This window comes from Rhinoderma darwinii, chromosome 11, assembly GCF_050947455.1.
Source record: "Rhinoderma darwinii isolate aRhiDar2 chromosome 11, aRhiDar2.hap1, whole genome shotgun sequence".
NCBI lineage: Eukaryota > Metazoa > Chordata > Amphibia > Anura > Rhinodermatidae > Rhinoderma > Rhinoderma darwinii.
In genome coordinates, this window is record NC_134697.1 from 38704826 (window position 1) to 38724843 (window position 20018).

The 20018-nt window shown below is 45.9% G+C and overlaps 1 protein-coding gene across 1 annotated transcript; it reads right to left on the minus strand.

Moving 5' to 3' along the window:
• Positions 1-13268: 13268 nt before the first annotated feature.
• LOC142662949 (taste receptor type 2 member 39-like) lies at positions 13269-14231 on the minus strand. Its single transcript, XM_075841242.1, has one exon. The coding sequence runs from the start codon at positions 14229-14231 to the stop codon at positions 13269-13271; it is 963 nt and encodes a 320-aa protein (XP_075697357.1).
• Positions 14232-20018: the final 5787 nt, after the last annotated feature.

Consider the following 20018-nt stretch of genomic DNA (forward strand, 5'->3'; position numbering starts at 1 on the left):
GGTTCTAGGTCTTCCCTGGTTGCAGTTGCATAATCCCACGTTTGACTGGAATACTGGGGAGCTAACCAAATGGTGTAATGAATGTTGTACGTCATGTTTTTCTGTTAATGCTATTTCTCCCCCTAAGGAGGCGAATACGCTACCGAGTTTGTTCAGGACTTCGCTGATGTTTTCTCTAGGGAGGCCTCCGAAGTGTTACCTCCTCATAGAGAATACGATTGCGCTATCGAATTGGTACCAGGAGCTAAGCTTCCTAAGGGTAGGATATTTAATCTTTCTTGTCCCGAACGACTGAGAGTGTATATCCAGGAATCCCTGGCCAAGGGTTACATTTGTCCCTCTTCTTCTCCGGTAGGTGCTGGCTTCTTCTTCGTGGGGAAGAAGGATGGTGGTCTTAGGCCATGCATTGACTACCGTAGCCTGAATAAGGTCACGGTAAGGAACCAGTATCCCCTTCCTTTGATTCCTGATCTCTTTAATCAGGTTCAGGGGGCCCAATGGTTTTCTAAATTGGATCTACGGGGGGCGTATAACCTTATTCGCATCAAAGAGGGGGATGAGTGGAAGACTGCGTTTAACACGCCCGAAGGCCATTTCGAATACCTCGTCATGCCCTTTGGGTTGTGTAATGCCCCTGCGGTCTTCCAGAATTTCATAAATGAGATTTTGAGAAATTACCTGGGGGTTTTTCTGGTAGTGTACCTTGATGACATACTGGTGTTTTCCAAGGACTGGTCCTCCCACATTGAGCATGTCAGGAAGGTGCTCCAGGTCCTTCGGGAAAACAAACTGTTTGCCAAAACCGAAAAATGTGTGTTTGGGGTACAGGAGATTCCATTTTTGGGTCAAATCCTCACTCCTCATGAATTCCGCATGGACCCCGCCAAGGTTCAGGCTGTGGCGGAATGGGTCCAACCTGCCTCCCTGAAGGCGTTACAGTGTTTTTTGGGGTTCGCTAATTATTACAGGAGATTTATTGCTAACTTCTCGGTCATCGCTAAGCCCCTTACGGACCTCACTCGCAAAGGTGCTGATCTCCTCCACTGGCCTCCTGAGGCTGTCCAGGCTTTTGAGGTCCTTAAGAAGTGCTTTGTCTCGGCCCCGGTGCTGGTTCAGCCCAACCAAATGGAGCCATTTATCGTGGAAGTTGACGCATCTGAGGTGGGAGTGGGGGCTGTCTTGTCCCAGGGTACCAGGTCCCTCACCCATCTCCGCCCTTGTGCCTACTTCTCCAGGAAGTTTTCGCCAACTGAAAGTAACTATGATATTGGCAACCGCGAACTCTTAGCCATTAAATGGGCATTTGAAGAGTGGCGCCACTTCCTGGAGGGGGCTAGGCACCAGGTAACGGTCCTTACCGACCACAAGAATCTGGTTTTCCTAGAATCTGCCCGGAGGCTAAACCCGAGACAAGCTCGATGGGCGTTATTTTTTACCAGATTCAATTTTTTGGTTACCTATAGGGCTGGGTCTAAAAATATTAAGGCTGATGCACTGTCGCGTAGCTTCATGGCCAGCCCTCCTTCGGAGGAAGATCCTGCTTGTATTTTGCCTCCAGGTATAATCATTTCATCGATCGATTCTGATTTAGTCTCTGATATTGCTGCTGATCAAGGTGCAGCTCCCGGGAACCTTCCTGAGAACAAGCTGTTTGTTCCCCTGCAATTCCGGCTAAGGGTACTTAGGGAAAATCATGACTCCGCACTATCTGGCCATCCAGGCATCCTGGGTACCAAACACCTCATTACCAGAAATTATTGGTGGCCTGGGTTGCCTAAAGACGTTAAGGCCTACGTCGCCGCTTGTGAGGTTTGTGCTAGGTCCAAGACTCCCAGGTCCCGACCAGCGGGCTTACGGCGTTCGTTGCCCATTCCCCAGAGACCTTGGACACATATCTCCATGGATTTTATCACCGATTTGCCTCCATCCCAAGGCAAGTCGGTGGTGTGGGTGGTGGTGGACCGCTTCAGTAAGATGTGCCACTTTGTGCCCCTCAAGAAACTACCCAACGCCAAAACGTTGGCTACCTTGTTTGTCAAACACATCCTGCGTCTCCATGGGGTCCCTGTCAATATTGTTTCGGACAGAGAGGTACAATTTGTTTCATTGTTTTGGAGAGCCTTCTGTATGAAGTTGGGGATTGATCTGTCCTTCTCCTCTGCCTTCCATCCTGAAACCAATGGCCAAACGGAGAGGACTAATCAATCTCTGGAACAATACTTAAGGTGTTTTGTCTCTGACTGTCAATTTGATTGGGTCTCTTTCATTCCCCTCGCCGAATTTTCCCTTAATAACCGGGTCAGTAACTCGTCAGGGGTCTCTCCTTTTTTTTGTAATTTTGTGTTTAATCCACGCTTCTCCTCCGTTTCACCTGGTAGTTCCAACAATCCCGAGGTAGAGGTCGTTCATCGGGAACTGTGCACAGTCTGGGCCCAGGTTCAGAAAAACCTAGAGGTGTCCCAGAGCGTACAAAAAACTCAGGCTGATAAAAAACGTTCTGCTAACCCCCTGTTTATGGTCGGGGATCTGGTGTGGTTGTTGTCTAGGAACTTGCGTCTCAAGGTTCCGTCCAAGAAGTTTGCTCCCCGGTTTATTGGGCCGTATAAGGTCATTGAGGTCCTCAATCCTGTCTCCTACCGGCTGGAGTTACCCCCGTCTTTTCGGATACACGACGTGTTTCATGCCTCCCTCCTCAAACGCTGCTCCCCGTCCTTGGCTCCCTCGAGGAGACCTCCTGTTCCCATCCTCACCCCTGAGGGGGTGGAATTCGAGGTGGCCAGGATTGTGGACAGCAAGATGGTCCAAGGCTCCCTCCAGTACCTGGTCCATTGGAGAGGATACGGGCCCGAGGAGAGGACTTGGGTACCCGCCCGGGATGTTCACGCTGGGGTATTGGTCAGGAGGTTCCACCTGCGTTTCCCCAGTAAGCAAGGTCCACTTAGAAAGGGTCCGGTGGCCCCTCATAAAAGGGGGGGTACTGTAAAGGATCTGCCAGGCACAGCTTCGGGGTTAACTCCCAGAACTAATCAGTCAGCACCTGAGAATACATCCCTGAGACTGACTCCTGCTTCCAAAATTCAGGCTGGCAGGCTTAGGAGTGGGAGAACCTATCGTAACCTGGCCAGACTCAGCTAGCTCCCGCCCTCGGTCTATTTAAGCCTGCACTTCCTGTCCCTTGGTGCTTGTGATTCTTTCCTTGTCGTTTCCTGGCCCAGCTACAGCTCCTGCTATTTTTGATCCTGCTCCATACAGACCCTGGCTTACCGACTACTCTTCTGCTTTTCGTTTTGTACCTCGCACACTCCTGGCTTGACTCGGCTCGTTCACCACTCTGGTTGCTCACGGTGTTGCCGTGGGCAACGGCCCCTTTTTCTTGCTTGTGTTCCTTTGTATGTTTGTCGTGTTTGTCGTGCACTTACTGAGCGCAGGGACCGCCGCCCAGTTGTACCCCGTCGCCTAGGGCGGGTCGTTGCAAGTAGGCAGGGACAGAGTAGCGGGTAGATTAGGGCTCACTTGTCCGTCTCCCTACCCCCTGCCATTACAGTTAGTCTTGCAAATGGTTCCTTAGTGTTGTCCCGTATCCAGTGTACCCGTGCCCTGCTACCTGTATCCTGTGCTGTGTTATTGTTCTGAGCCTGTTTAGTGACTGGAGTCGTGTCCTACTACACCCATTGCTCTCTGCCATGTCTGGCGCAACCCACTGCACCCGTTGTCATCTGCCACGTCTGACGCAACCTACTGCACCTGCTTTCATACGCCACGTCTGGCACAACCTGCTGCACCTACTACCATCCGTGCCAGAGCCCCTGCCACCATCTGAACTATTTCAGGTACACTTGTGCTATGAACTTACACTACCGTTCAAAAGTTTAGGGTCACTTAGAAATTTCCTTATTTTTGAAAGAAAAGCACAGTTTTTTTCAATGAAGATAACATTAAATTAATCAGAAATACACTCTATACATTGTTAATGTGCTAAATGACTATTCTAGCTGCAAACGTCTGGTTTTTAATGCAATATCTACATAGGTGTATAGAAGCCCATTTCCAGCAACCATCACTCCAGTGCTCTAATGGTACATTATGTTTGTTAACTGTGTTAGAAGGCTAGTTAGAAAACACTTGAAAACCCTTGTGCAATTATGTTAGCACCGCTGTAAACAGTTTTTCTGTTTAGAGGAGCTATACAACTGACCTTCCTTTGAGCTAGTTGAGAATCTGGAGCATTCCATTTGTGGGTTCGATTAAACTCTCAAAATGGCTAGAAAAAGAGAGCTTTCATGGGAAACTCGACAGTCTATACTTGTTCTTAGAAATGAAGGCTACTCCATGCGAGAAATTGCCAAGAAACTGAAGATTTCCTACAACTGTAAAGGATCTACCAGGTCCAGCTTCGGGGTTAACTTCCAGAGGTAATCAGTCTTCACCTGAGTCTATCTCTCTGAGACTGACTCCAGCTTCCACCACTCAGGCTGGCAGGCTTAGGAGTGGGAGAGCCTATCGCAGCCTGGCCAGACTCAGCTAGCTCCCGCCCTCTGTCTATTTATACCTGCCTTTCCTGTTCCTCCTTGCTTGTGATTCTTTCCGTGTGGTTTCCTGGCCCAGCTACAGCTCCTAACAATTTGATCCTGCTCCATTCTGACCCTGGCTTTCTGACTACTCTTCTGCTCAGCGTTTGGTACCTCGTGCTCTCCTGGTTTTGACTTGGCTCGTTCACCACTCTGTTGCTCACGGTGTTGCCGTGGGCAACTGCCCCTTTCCCTTTGCGTTATATTCCCTTGTATGTTTGTCTCGTGCACTTACTGAGCGTAGGGACCGCCGCCCAGTTGTACCCCGTCGCCTAGGGCGGGTCGTTGCAAGTAGGCAGGGACAGAGTGGCGGGTAGATTAGGGCTCACTTGTCCGTTTCCCTACCCCTATCATTACATAATCACAAGCCCATATACCTAGTCTACCCTGGTCCCTGACACTACTATGGACCCCCTTGAGACCCTGGCTCAGCAAATGCAGGGTCTCTCCCTACAGGTCCAGGCCCTGGCTCAGAAGGTCAACCAGCCTGATGCTACCTTGGTAGTTCCCCTCACCTCAACTCCTGAACCCCACCTCAAGTTGCCCGACCGGTTCTCAGGGGACCGGAGGGCTTTTCTCTCCTTTCGGGAGAGTTGCAGGCTTTACTTTCACTTAAAGCCCCACTCCTCAGGTTCTGAGAGCCAGCGAGTGGGTATAATTATGTCCCGGCTCCAGGACGGGCCCCAAGAATGGGCCTTCTCCTTGGCTCCTGACGCCCCTGAACTTTCCTCCGTTGATCTTTTCTTTTCTGCTCTCGGACTCATTTATGACGAGACTGACAAGACTGCCTTTGCCGAGAGCCAGCTGGTGACCTTATGTCAGGGTAAGAGACCTGTTGAGGAGTATTGTTCTGACTTTAGGAAGTGGTGCGTAGCTTCTCGGTGGAATGACCCTGCCTTAAGGTGCCAGTTTAGGTTGGGTCTGTCGAATGCCCTGAAAGATCTGCTAGTTAGCTATCCCTCTTCTGACTCCCTAGACCAGGTTATGGCTTTAGCGGTACGACTTGACCGACGTCTCAGGGAACGACAACGCGAACGTTTATGTGTTTTCTCCTCCGACTCCCCCATGATGCCTCCCGAGGTTCCGTTGCTTCGTTGCAACTCGGGGCCTTCGTGTCCCCCCAACAACGTAGAGATTTCCGCAGGAAGAATGGTCTCTGCTTCTACTGTGGGGATGACAAGCATCAAGTGAACAACTGTCCTAAGCGTAAGAATGCAGCCGGAGAACTTCCGCGCCTAAGTGATCATCGGGGAGGTCACTTGGGCGCACAGGTATTTCCCGTAAATATGAAACATAATAAGATCTTGCTTCCCTTTCAGGTCTCTTTTGGTGGTAGGTCTGCTACCGGCAGCGCCTTCGTGGATTTAGGGTCCTCTGTTAATATCATGTCTGTGGAATTTGCTATGTCTCTTGCTATGTCTTTGATTGATTTGCCTAAACCTGTCCCGGTAGTGGGTATCGACTCCACTCCTCTTGCTAATGGTTATTTTACACATAATACCCCTGTTTTTGAACTCCTTGTTGGCTCCATGCATTTGGAGCAGTGCTCTGTACTGTTGATGCAGGGATTATCGTCCGATTTGGTTTTAGGCCTTCCCTGGTTGCAGTTGCATAATCCCACGTTTGACTGGAATACTGGGGAGCTTACCAAATGGGGTAATGAATGTTTGACGTCATGTTTTTCTGTTAATTCTATTTCTCCCCCTGAGGAGGTGAACACGCTACCTGAGTTTGTTCGGGACTTCGCTGACGTTTTCTCTAAGGAGGCCTCCGAAGTGTTACCTCCTCATAGAGAATACGATTGCGCTATTGAATTGGTACCAGGAGCTAAGCTTCCTAAGGGTAGGATATTTAATCTTTCTTGTCCCGAACGTGAAGCCGTAAGAGAGTATATCCAGGAATGCCTGGCCAAGGGTTACATTCGCCCCTCTACTTCTCCTGTAGGTGCTGGCTTCTTCTTCGTAGGGAAGAAGGATGGTGGTCTTAGGCCATGCATTGACTACCGTAACCTGAATAAGGTCACTGTAAGGAACCAGTATCCCCTTCCTTTGATTCCTGATCTCTTTAATCAGGTTCAGGGGGCCCAATGGTTCTCTAAGTTTGATCTACGGGGGGCGTATAACCTTATCCGCATCAAAGAGGGGGATGAGTGGAAGACTGCGTTTAACACGCCCGAAGGTCATTTCGAATACCTCGTCATGCCCTTTGGGTTGTGTAATGCGCCGGCGGTCTTCCAGAATTTCATAAATGAGATTTTGAGAGATTACCTGGGGATATTTCTTGTAGTGTACCTTGATGACATACTGGTGTTTTCCAAGGACTGGCCTTCCCACATTGAGCATGTCAGGAAGGTGCTCCAGGTCCTTCGGGAAAACAAACTGTTTGCAAAAACCGAAAAATGTGTGTTTGGGGTACAGGAGATACCATTTTTGGGTCAAATCCTCACTCCTCATGAATTCCGCATGGACACCGCCAAGGTTCAGGCTGTGGCGGAATGGGTCCAACCTGCCTCCCTGAAGGCGTTACAGTGTTTTTTGGGGTTCGCTAATTATTACAGGAGATTCATTGCTAACTTCTCGGTCATCGCTAAGCCTCTTACGGACCTCACTCGCAAAGGTGCTGATCTCCTCCACTGGTCTCCAGAGGCTGTCCAGGCTTTTGAGGTCCTTAAGAAGTGCTTTATCTCGGCCCCGGTGCTGGTTCAGCCCAACCAAATGGAGCCATTTATCGTGGAAGTTGACGCATCCGAGGTGGGAGTGGGGGCTGTCTTGTCCCAGGGTACCAGGTCCCTCACCCATCTCCGCCCCTGTGCCTTCTTCTCCAGGAAGTTTTTGCCCACTGAGTGTAACTATGATATTGGCAACCGCGAACTCTTGCCATTAAATGGGCATTTGAAGAGTGGCGCCACTTCCTGGAGGGGGCTAGGCACCAGGTAACGGTCCTTACCGACCACAAGAATCTGGTTTTCCTAGAATCTGCCCGGAGGCTAAACCCGAGACAAGCTCGATGGGCGCTATTTTTTACCAGATTCAACTTTTTGGTTACCTATAGGGCTGGGTCTAAAAATATTAAGGCCGATGCACTGTCGCGTAGCTTCATGGCCAGCCCTCCTTCGGAGGAAGATCCTGCTTGTATTTTGCCTCCCGGTATAATCATTTCTTCTATTGATTCTGATTTAGTCTCTGAAATTGCAGCTAATCAAGGTTCAGCTCCCGGGAACCTTCCTGAGGACAAGCTGTTTGTTCCCCTGCAATACCGGCTAAGGGTACTTAGGGAAAATCATGACACCGCACTATCTGGTCATCCAGGCATCCTGGGTACCAAACACCTCATTGCCAGAAACTATTGGTGGCCTGGGTTGCCTAAAGACGTTAAGGCCTACGTCGCCGCTTGTGAGGTTTGTGCTAGGTCCAAGACTCCCAGGTCCCGACCAGCGGGCTTACTACGTTCGTTGCCCATTCCCCAGAGACCTTGGACACATATCTCCATGGATTTTATCACCGATTTGCCTCCATCCCAAGGCAAGTCGGTGGTGTGGGTGGTAGTAGACCGCTTCAGTGAGATGTGCCACTTTGTGCCCCTCAAGAAACTACGCAACGCCAAGACGTTAGCTACCTTGTTTGTCAAACACATCCTGCGTTTCCATGGGGTCCCTGTCAATATTGTTTCGGACAGAGGGGTACAATTTGTTTCTTTGTTTTGGAGAGCCTTCTGTAAGAAGTTGGAGATTGATCTGTCCTTCTCCTCTGCTTTCCATCCTGAAACCAATGGCCAAACTGAGAGGACTAATCAATCTCTAGAACAATATTTAAGGTGTTTTATCTCTGACTGTCAATATGATTGGGTCTCATTCATTCCCCTCGCTGAATTTTCCCTTAATAACCGGCTCAGTAACTCGTCAGGGGTCTCCCCCTTTTTCTGTAATTTTGGGTTTAATCCACGGTTCTCCTCCGTTTCACCTGGTAGTTCAAACAATCCCGAGGTAGAGGTCGTTCATCGGGAACTGTGCACAGTCTGGGCCCAGGTTCAGAAGAACCTAGAGGCGTCCCAGAGCGTACAAAAAACTCAGGCTGATAAAAAACGTTCTGCTAACCCCTTGTTTATGGTCGGGGATCTGGTGTGGTTATCATCTAGGAACTTGCGTCTTAAGGTCCCGTCCAAGAAGTTTGCTCCCCGGTTTATTGGGCCGTATAAGGTCATTAAAGTCCTCAATCCTGTCTCCTTCCGGCTGGAGTTACCCCCATCTTTTCGTATACACGACGTGTTTCATGCCTCCCTCCTTAAACGCTGCTCCCCGTCCTTGGCTCCCTCGAGGAAACCTCCCATTCCCGTTCTCACCCCTGAGGGGGTGGAATTCGAGGTGGCCAAGATTGTGGACAGCAAGATGGTGCAAGGCTCCCTCCAGTACCTGGTCCATTGGCGAGGATACGGGCCTGAGGAGAGGACTTGGGTACCCGCCAGGGATGTTCACGCTGGGGTATTGGTCAGGAAGTTCCACCTTCGTTTCCCCAGTAAACCAGGTCCACTTAGAAAGGGTCCGGTGGCCCCTCATAAAAGGGGGGGTACTGTAAAGGATCTGCCAGGTCCAGCTTCGGGGTTAACTTCCAGAGGTAATCAGTCTTCACCTGAGTCTATCTCTCTGAGACTGACTCCAGCTTCCACCACTCAGGCTGGCAGGCTTAGGAGTGGGAGAGCCTATCGCAGCCTGGCCAGACTCAGCTAGGTCCCGCCCTCTGTCTATTTATACCTGCTTTCCTGTTCCTCCTTGCTTGTGATTCTTTCCGTGTGGTTTCCTGGCCCAGCTACAGCTCCTAACAATTTGATCCTGCTCCATTCTGACCCTGGCTTTCTGACTACTCTTCTGCTCAGCGTTTGGTACCTCGTGCTCTCCTGGTTTTGACTTGGCTCGTTCACCACTCTGTTGCTCACGGTGTTGCCGTGGGCAACTGCCCATTTCCCTTTGCGTTATATTCCCTTGTATGTTTGTCTCGTGCACTTACTGAGCGTAGGGACCGCCGCCCAGTTGTACCCCGTCACCTAGGGCGGGTCGTTGCAAGTAGGCAGGGACAGAGTGGCGGGTAGATTAGGGCTCACTTGTCCGTTTCCCTACCCCTATCATTACAACAACGGTGTGTACTACTCCCTTCAGAGGACAGCACAAACAGGCTCTAACCAGAGTAGAAAGACAAGTGGGAGGCCCCGCTGCACAACTGAGCAACAAGACAAGTACATTAGAGTCTCTAGTTTGAGAAATAGACGCCTCCCAGGTCCTCAACTGGCAGCTTCATTAAATAGTACCCGCAAAACGCCAGTGTCAACGTCTACAGTGAAGAGGCGACTCCGGGATGCTGGCCTTCAGGGCAGAGTGGCAAAGAAAAAGCCATATCTGAGACTGGCTAATAAAAGGAAAAGATTAATATGGGCAAAAGCACACAGACATTGGACAGAGGAAGATTGGAAAAAAGTGTTATGGACAGACGAATCGAAGTTTGAGGTGTTTGGATCACACAGAAGAACATTTGTGAGACGCAGAACAACTGAAAAAATGCTGGAAGAGTGCCTGACGCCATCTGTCAAGCATGGTGGAGGTAATGTGATGGTCTGGGGTTGCTTTGGTGCTGGTAAAGTGAGAGATTTGTACAAGGTAAAAGGGATTTTGAATAAGGAAGGCTATCACTCCATTTTGCAACGCCATGCCATACCCTGTGGCCAGCGCTTGATTGGAGCCAATTTCATCCTACAACAGGACAATGACCCAAAGCACACCTCCAAATTATGGAAGAACTATTTAGGGAAGAAGCAGGCAGCTGGTATTCTATCTGTAATGGAGTGGCCAGCGCAGTCACCAGATCTCAACCCCATAGAGCTGTTGTGGGAGCAGCTTGACCGTATGGTACGCAAGAAGTGCCCATCAAGCCAATCCAACTTGTGGGAGGGCCTTCTGGAAGCATGGGGTGAAATTTCTCCCGATTACCTCAGCAAATTAACAGCTAGAATGCCAAAGGTCTGCAATGCTGTAATTGCTGCAAATGGAGCATTCTTTGACGAAAGCAAAGTTTGAAGGAGAAAATGATTATTTCAAATAAAAATCATTATTTCTAAGCTTGTCAATGTCTTGACTATATTTTCTAGTCATTTTGCAACTCATTTGATAAATCTAAGTGTGAGTTTTCATGGAAAACACAAAATTGTCTGGGTGACCCCAAACTTTTGAACGGTAGTGTATATAGACTTGCATAGACTGTGACTTGGCCAGCTACCTCTCCGCTATGGCGGAGCGGCCTAGTGGGTCCACATACCCCTAGATCGTAACAATTTATTTACATGTATTTAAAATTATGTTTACATACCTTCCTTACAAATAAAGCAGCAGTAGCATCTGTCTAAAAAAAAATATGAAAAATTTTAAAAATGGTATAGCCCACAAATTAGTCCATAGTAATGCGTTCATGGCCTATCTGTTTGGACTAAACATGGTGTCAGTCATGCATACTTACCAATATTTAAATCCCCAAAATTGTGACACTTTAAGCCCTTTCCGCTCTGGATGCCCCAAAAACATGTAGAGCGGTGGCTTTTAATGTAAATTTACATAAACCCCAACACTTATTGAAGTCCGGTTCTGTTGGCAAGTATGCATCATATGACCACAGTTACTCCGGTAACCCTGACTGGGTATGCCACACATGAATAGTAGTTAATTGCGGAGCAGAACTTATAAGGTATTTGTACCTAGGGTCACATCTCAGCATCATGTATGCAACTCTACTGTATATACAGCAGCATCTCATCATGTCTGTCTGTGTCTGTGCAAGAGAATCTTTTACATTGTTCTCCCTGTTTCCTCTGTGTGTGTTGTGTGTCTGTTTTTTTAAAAATTAAAGGGGTTTTACAATGAGGGACATTTATGATCTATCCACAGGATATGTCATAAATGTCAGATGCGTGTCCCACCTCTGGGAGCCGCACTTATCTCTAGAACGGGGCCCATAAACCCCGTTCTACCTCTGTGTGTGTCGGCTGATTTCCGACCATGAAGGTGAAAACAGCGTAGCTTGCTGAGCTACGCTGTTTTCGTAAGCCCCATAGAACTGAATGGTAGTTACTAAAACAGCATAGCTTGCATGCTACGCTGCATCCGTAACTGCTATTCACTACTATGGGAGTTACGGAAACAGTGTAGCTCAGCGCGCTACGCTGTTTTCATAACTCCCGACCAGAAAGTCAGGAAGTGGCCGGTAGTCAGTGATAGCAGACAAAGCTAGAACAAGGTTTAGGGGACCCTGTTCTAGAAATAGGTGTGGGTCCCAGAGGTGGGACCCGCATCTATCTGACATTTATGACATATCCTGTGGATATATCATAAACGTCTCTCGTGGGAAAACCCCTTTAAGTTTATCGACAACATTGCCTAGAAACAGACAGCCATTTTATACATTATCTTGAAACAGGCAGCCATTTTATACTATTAAAAATACACACAGTGAAGTAGTTCTGCGTCATTATTCCCCCATTAGTTCTATTCACTTAGCCCATGGATGTGTCCTCTATGTTGCCCACAAAAAAACTGTATGATTTCCTATTCTCTACGTAAATGAATTAAAAAACAAAAAAAACAACAATACCCGACATACATGCTAAACCTGGAATAAATCCACAGCACTGCATGCAAATACTGTTTACCAGATTACTCCCCATTATTCTTAGACCTCTATATCTGGCCAATGTAGAAACAACAGATCTTAGTTAATATCTTATTTAATGCCAGAATTCAACTATCTAAATACTATCTGAACTCGAATTTAACTAAATAGTATCTAAATACTGTAAGGTTTCCTAATATCCAGCACTAATTGATATAATAAATGGTCCTCTCCACATCTGTATAATGGAGCAGTCATTGTTACTGAAGAAAAAACAAAATAGATACTACAATTTTGGTTTCATTAGATTTCTACTTGAAGCAATATGTACTATTTTATTTACATAGCGCCAACATATTCCACAGCACAGTACAGAGATTTTCATTTTGTATTTATTATAATTACAATTTGATCATAAACCCACATTTCTATGTAAAAAGACAGATTTATATTGTACAATTGCTTATTGTAGTTTTTTCCCCCTGATCATTCTGATGACCTCAATAATAGATAGGATTATCAGAAATCCCAAACTAATGGAGGCTCCGCATGCGCGCGCGCGCACACACACACACACACACACACACACACACACACACACATACACACACACATGCATATTTCTGTGTCGTGTTGTATTTACATGTGGACATGCTCATCAGAAGTGCATTATGGACCCACCACCAGTGAGTTATGTACCAAGCTATCTTGCTAATCCAGAATATGACTTATTCTGGACTACTGGACCATCAACGGGATGAGCAAGGAGAGTTGACATAACACCTTTAACATTGTTTTGCTCAAATAGTTAAAACATATCTGACCTTAAAAGCAGTTTATTCTGTCGGTGTATGATACATATATACACACCCACCCACACACACACACACGCACACGCACACGCACACACACACATATATATATATATATATATATATATATATATACATATATATATATATATAGAACATCAGCTTGCTTGATTAGTCAAAGATAATGCTTTCATAGTATTAAATGTACATGATACATATGTAAAGCATGTAGGTGATAAAGTCAGCTAAGATTTGGAAACATTAACTTCACTATTAGCAGTACCAGTCCCAGATTTCATACCAAGTAGCTCTCTTACAGCATTACTCAGTTTTCTGTTTCCTGTTATTAAAATAATAGCATTTATAGCTGGAAAGCTTGAAATCACAATGAAACATAGGGAAAACATCCATGTGCCTATCTCTGTAGTCTCATTGAATATTGCATTAAGAGCCCCATAGAAAGTTAAGTAAAGTGTAAGTAGGAGAGTGACGGTTCTAGCAGCAGATAAGTGGGAACTGACTTTTGTACAGCTTAAACTTTCACTGTTTTTTCTCATCCGTCTCATCATATGCCTACATAATGAAGAAATTATAGTTCCAGCTGTGATAAAGATTACTGTAAAAGCAACAGCAGAAACCATCATGTATATCTGAAACAAGCAATTACACCTGCTCTTAATATTGAGATTAAAAGAAATTGTCAAAGTTTCATTCCTGGAAGAATTAGAAATGAGAAAGGAGGTATTCCTATAGAGGTCCCAATAGGCGGGCATTCCGGCAGTCCAAGATGAAGCTATAGAGAGGACAAGTAGCCAAGGCACCATTACTGGAAGTGCGGATTTAAGCTTATAGAAACATGTACCACTGAGGTTGGTGATCTTCACACAATAGTAGAAGCACAGACAGGTGGAGCACCAGAGACTGGAGAATGCCAAAGAAGACATGATGGCCGCTAGGGCATTAATTACCCAGTCTTGAGCGTAGAAGGCCAAAAACATGAAGAAGCAGATCTCATTGAATAAAACTGTTCCTTGCAGTGAGATATTAGAAAAAACAATGCAGTTGATAATGAGTTCGCAAGGATTAAGTTCACGAGTCTTTAGCCAGTCTAGAAAATGAATGATAAGGATAAAAATGTTCCCAATGAAACCAAGCAAAGATAAAGTAACATGTATGGTCACTCCTACAACAGGGTTAAATTCCGACATAGTGATTTTTCTCCAATAGCGTGTGGATTAATGATTTATGGTTTTCTTTACTCTGTCCATTCATTCATTTATAACATCAGACTTCAGCTTGGTATTTTAATCCAGCAGGCAGAAAATAATCTCTTTCTCCTTTGCGAAAGAAAACATTTTTCTTCTTTTAAATGAGGCATCCTCTTTACAAATCCGGTGGTGTGTTTACGTGACTATAATTCTTCCAAATTCATCTCATGCATCTCATATCTGCATTGCTACCCAACACAATAAACAACAATATGGAGACGCAAAAATATTTGCAAGTCAACCTAATCTTTGTCAGCACACTTCCCCTGTGTCTGTTTACCATATACAAACAATATGGTTTGTCTGAATTTTTATTGTTTTTTTTCTCCTCTGTAGCGAAGTATATTTTCCAGTCAATATGTTGTATTTTGTTTGCAAGGAAAAAGCTTTGAAGATTGAGGCTTTGAAGCTCTGCTCACTTATCTTTAAGACCAGTACCTGACTACAACAAGAATCCCCTGGGCCAATACTGGCAGACCACTACTTATTCTCCATTTATTAAAGAGGATTTGCATTTTTATGCATCAGGACAAACCCATTCCATATATCCTATTAGGTTCTTACCTGCTTTGGTAATGCCCTTGGTAAATTCTTAGAACTTCAACATATAAAAATGCACGGCCATTTTTGGTTTCTGTACAAAGACTAAGTTAGTTCTGATTTCAATTATATATAATATTAGCCTATAGAATGCCTTTTGTGCACAAATTAGGCTTTGCGTAGAACAGGAGATTATGATTATGAACCTAGGTAGTTTAGTATAAGGGTATGTTCACACGGCCTATTTACGGACGTAAATCGGGCGTTTTTGCCCCGAATTACGCCCGAAAATAGCGCCTCAATAGCGCTGACAAACATCTGCCCATTGAAAGCAATGGGCAGACGTTTGTCTGTTCACACGAGGCGTATATTTACGCGCCGCTGTCAAAAGACGGCGCGTAAATAGACGCCCGCGTCAAAGAAGTGACCTGTCACTTCTTTGGCCGTAATTAGAGCCGTTATTCATTGACTCCAATGAATAGCAGCGCTAATTGCGCCCGTAATTGACGCGCGTTCAAGCGCCTGCACATGCCGGTACGGCTGAAATTACGGGGATGTTTTCAGGCTGAAACATCCCCGTAATTTCAGCCGTAACGGACGCCCTCGTGTGAACATACCCTAAAGGTCACCTTTGTTCTGGCCTATGAATGGCAAGGTAGAGGAAGACACTCTTCTCACTATTCAGACTTTTATTGCAAAACTAGCAATAAAGCCCGTTGTGTAAAAAAATACAGCGGGCTCAGAAAATTCTGCCCCATAATATGCAATCATTCTGCCACCTGTATATCACCACTCTGTCCCCTTTATGCCATCATGGTTCCCTGTATCCCCACTCTGTCCCCTGGGTATGCCATCTGTGTGTTGCTTCATAGTTGTTTTTTTTTAATAGTTTTATATTTTTTTTGCTATGTATTATACTGATTGTATCTACACACTAAACTCCAGATAGTAATAAAACCCCTTCTTCTCAATACCCTTCTACTGGCGCAATGTAACGTGCTCTACACCCACGCTGGGGGAGTCCACTATTCAATGCGCCTCTCAGCATTTCTTTCATCTGCAGTTTGTTGTTGCCGCCTTGTTTTGCCATAATTGGCTTTGCGGCATTTAGCATCAGCTTGTTCTTCTGCGGTTAACTTCCATTTTGGACATGGCATTGTTTACAGAAGCGAAGTAATGTTGTCTGCAGTGCGTTCACTCCCCCCCCCCACAAACACACATACACACATACACACACACCATGTGAACTTTGGCATTCAGTGAACACAGTTACATGACATCCATAGGCTAACCAAATAATAATAATGGTGGAATTATTGTTATTATTAACAGCTCATTCACTGTGTGTATGTACTTGTATTACATTGCTGTCTGTCTCTAGGCGATGTTGTCATGTCCATAGCAACCAATCAAAGCTCAGCTTTACTTTAATTAAACTGCTCTGGTAAAATGAAAGCTGTGCTGTGATTGGTTGCTATGGGCAACAAACAGTTTTTCTTTTAGACAGTTTCGATAAATCTACTCACTAAAGCAACACATTTATTAAGGGAACCTGTCACCAGCATGTTCAACACTAAACCCACAGCACCCTCAGGTAGGGTTTGAAATATATATTGTAGCTTTCCCTCTTCTATGTTAAAAATTGCCTGTTTACCTATAAAAAATATCACCTTCAGTCATTTGCAAATTAGCTGAGAAGAGTCACACACTGCCTGTTAGGCACTGTTCACATCTGCGTCAAGGCATTCCATTGTTGAGGAGCAGAACAAGAGAATGCCAGACGCAACAGTTCCGTTGCAACACGGACACCACCGGCGGCTGACAGAAACAATTGATTTTAATAAGTTCCATCGGCTTTCCATTGGGGTGTCCGTGGTTTTACAGAAAACAGTAGTGTAGCATCCGGTAAACTCTGCCGGATCTGCGACCCCTAATGGTAACCTCCAATGCAGATGTGAACAGGCTCTTATCTGAGAAGTCAGACTGAGAGGCTGGAGGGGAAGATCACTTCAGATGCCTCTATCTTTGTCTCTATAGAACCTAGAATCATGGTTCTGGTGCCATTTTAAAGATAAAAAATCTCAGCTCTAGGAAAGTTCTATCATTGTAGGTGCTATAGAATCGGAGATACGGGCAATTAAAGACATAATTTGGAATGGGATCTGTATCTGCAGTTTGCATTTCCAATTATATTCAACTGCTCATATCTCTGGCTCTTTAGCACCTGGAACGTCAATCCTATGTGGTTTTAAAGCTTAAGATTTCCATCTTTAAAACAACACCTGAACCATGGTTCCAGGTACTATATAGTCAAAGATAGGGGGTATCTGAAGTGACCCCCCCCAGCCTCTCAGCCTGACTCCTCAGATAATAGGCAGTGTGTGACTCTTCTTAGCTAATTTCAAATGACTTTGGAGGCGATTTTTCAAAGGTGAACGCGCGATTTTTAACATAAAAGAGGGAAGATTAAAAAGGATATTTCATACCCTATCTGAAGGTGCCGTAGGTGTAGTGGTGAATGCTGGTGACAGGTTTCCTTTAGAATAGCCCATGGAGAGAGTTGAGAGGCAGGCTGAGAAGCCGTGGCTCAGCAGTTACCACTATATAAGCAGATACCACTACAGTATCGCTATGTATGTCTGCTTTTACCTGCCACTGATTGGCTGCAGTGGTTATACAATGTGACCATTGCAGCCAATTTAGAGAAGAAGTGAAAAGTTGGCAACACGGCTTGTCTTTTATATATTAGTATATAATTAAATAGAATTCTTATAGAGCCTAGTTCAGTTATTTCTGTCCCCCTCTTCATAATATTTAGAGATTCTCTAGTGACTGGTATAGTGCCAAGGCACTGCCGCAGGGCAAATGTGGTGCCTATTTTCAAAAGGGCTCTAGGTCTTCCCCGGGTAATTATGGACCAGTAAGCTTAACATCCATTGTGGGGAAAATGATTGAGGGACTATACTGTATACAGGATTATGGGACAAAAAAATTGTATTATAAGTGACAGCCAGCACGGTTTTACTAAGGACCAAAGTTGTCAAACCAACCTGATTTGTTTTTATGAAGAGGCGAGCAGAAGCCTAGACAGGGGGGCTGCTGTGGATATAGTATTTTTGGACTTTGCAAAGGCATTTGACACTGTCCCTCATACACGTCTAATCGGTAAATTAAGGATTATAGGTTTAGAAAGTATCGTTTGTAATTGGATTGAGAATTGGCTCAAGGACCGTATCCAGAGAGTTGTGGTCAATGATTCCTACTCTGAATGGTCCCCGGTTATAAGTGGTGTACCCCAGGGTTCAGTGCTGGGACCACTATTATTCAACTTATTTATTAATGATATAGAGGATGGGATTAATAGCACTATTTCTATTTTTGCAGATGACACCAAGCTATGCAATATAGTTCAGACTATGGAAGATGTTCGTAAATTGCAAGCGGATTTAAACAAACTAAGTGTTTGGGCGTTCACTTGGCAAATTAAGTTTAATGTAGATAAATGTAAAGTTATGCATCTGGGTACCAACAGCATGCATGCATCATATGTCCTAGGGGGAGCTATACTGGGGGAGTCACTTGTTGAGAAGGATCTGGGTGTACTTGTAGATCATAAACTAACAGCATGCAATGTCAATCAGCTGCTTCAAAGGCCAGCAAGATATTGTCATGTATTAAAAGAGGCATGGACTCGCGGGACAGGGATCAGTGGCGTAACTACCGCTATAGCAGCCGTAGCGGCTGCTACGGGGCCCGCAGCATGAGGGGGGCCGTGCCTCCCGCCGGCACGGCCCCCCCATGGCCGGAGGCTCCGTTAGCAGCTGCTATGGCTGCTACAGCGCAACGCCACTGAAGGGGTTGTTCCTACAAAAGACATGCATCCCCTATCCACAGAATAGGGGATACATGTATGATCGCTGGGACGCCCAGCGATAAGAAGAACGGGGGACCGAAAGTCCCCTGAAGTTCTCCATGACAAACCTCGGACTTCCGGGGTATGTCGGCAGCTCCATAGAAATGACTTGCGCACCGGTCGCGCTTGTGCGCATGCGTGACCAGCGCTCCTTTCATTTTTATTGAACTTTCGGTCCCCCGTTCTCCTTATTGCTGACAGCGATCACACATGTATCCTGTGGATAGGGGATACATCTCTTTTGTAGGACAAACTATAGGCCGTTTTTTTGGGGAGGGGGCTATATGGTGTTATCTACAGGGGGGCTGTGTGGCGTTATCTACAGGGGGGCTGTATGGCATTATGTACAGGGTGTGTCTGTATGGCGTTATCTACAGGGGGTGTCTTTATGGCGTTATCTACAGGGGGTGTCTGTATGGCGTTATCTACAGGGGGCGCTGTATGGCGTTATCTACAGGGGGTGTCTGTATGGCGTTATCTACAGGGGGCTGTGTGGCGTTATCTACAGGGGGGCTGTGTGGCGTTATCTACAGGGGGGCTGTATGGCGTTATCTACAGGGGGCTGTATGGCGTTATCTACAGGGGGGCTGTATGGCATTATCTACAGAGGGCTGTAAGGCGTTATCTACAGGGTGCTGTGTATGGCGCTATCTACAGGGGGCTGTGTATGGTGCTATCTATAGGGGGCCCTGTGTGGTGGAATCTATAGGGAGGCACTATCTACAAGGGGGGGAGTTGTGGGATACCCAGGGGAGGGGGCCCTAGTCAAAAGTTTGCTATGGGGCCCAGTCTTTCCTAGTTATGCCCCTGACAGGGATATAATATTACCACTTTACAAAGCATTAGTGAGGCCTCATCTAGAATATGCAGTTCAGTTCTGGGCTCCAGTTCATAGAAGGGATGCCCTGGAGTTGGAAAAAATGCAAAGAAGAGCAATGAAGGTAATTAGGGGCATGGAGAATCTAAATTATGAGGAAAGATTAAAAGAATTAAACCTATTTAGCCTGAAAAAAAGACGACTAAGGGGGGACATGATTAACTTATATAAATATATTAATTGCAGATACAAAAAATATGGTGAAATCCTGTTCCATGTAAAATCCCCTCAAAAAACAAGAGGGCACTCCCTCTGTCTGGAGAAAAAAAGGTTCAATCTGCGGAGGCGACAAGCCTTCTTTACTGTGAGAACTGTGAATCTATGGAATAGTCACCGCAGGAGCCGGTCACAGCAGGAACAGTAGATAGCTTTAAAAAAAGGCTAAGATAATTTCCTA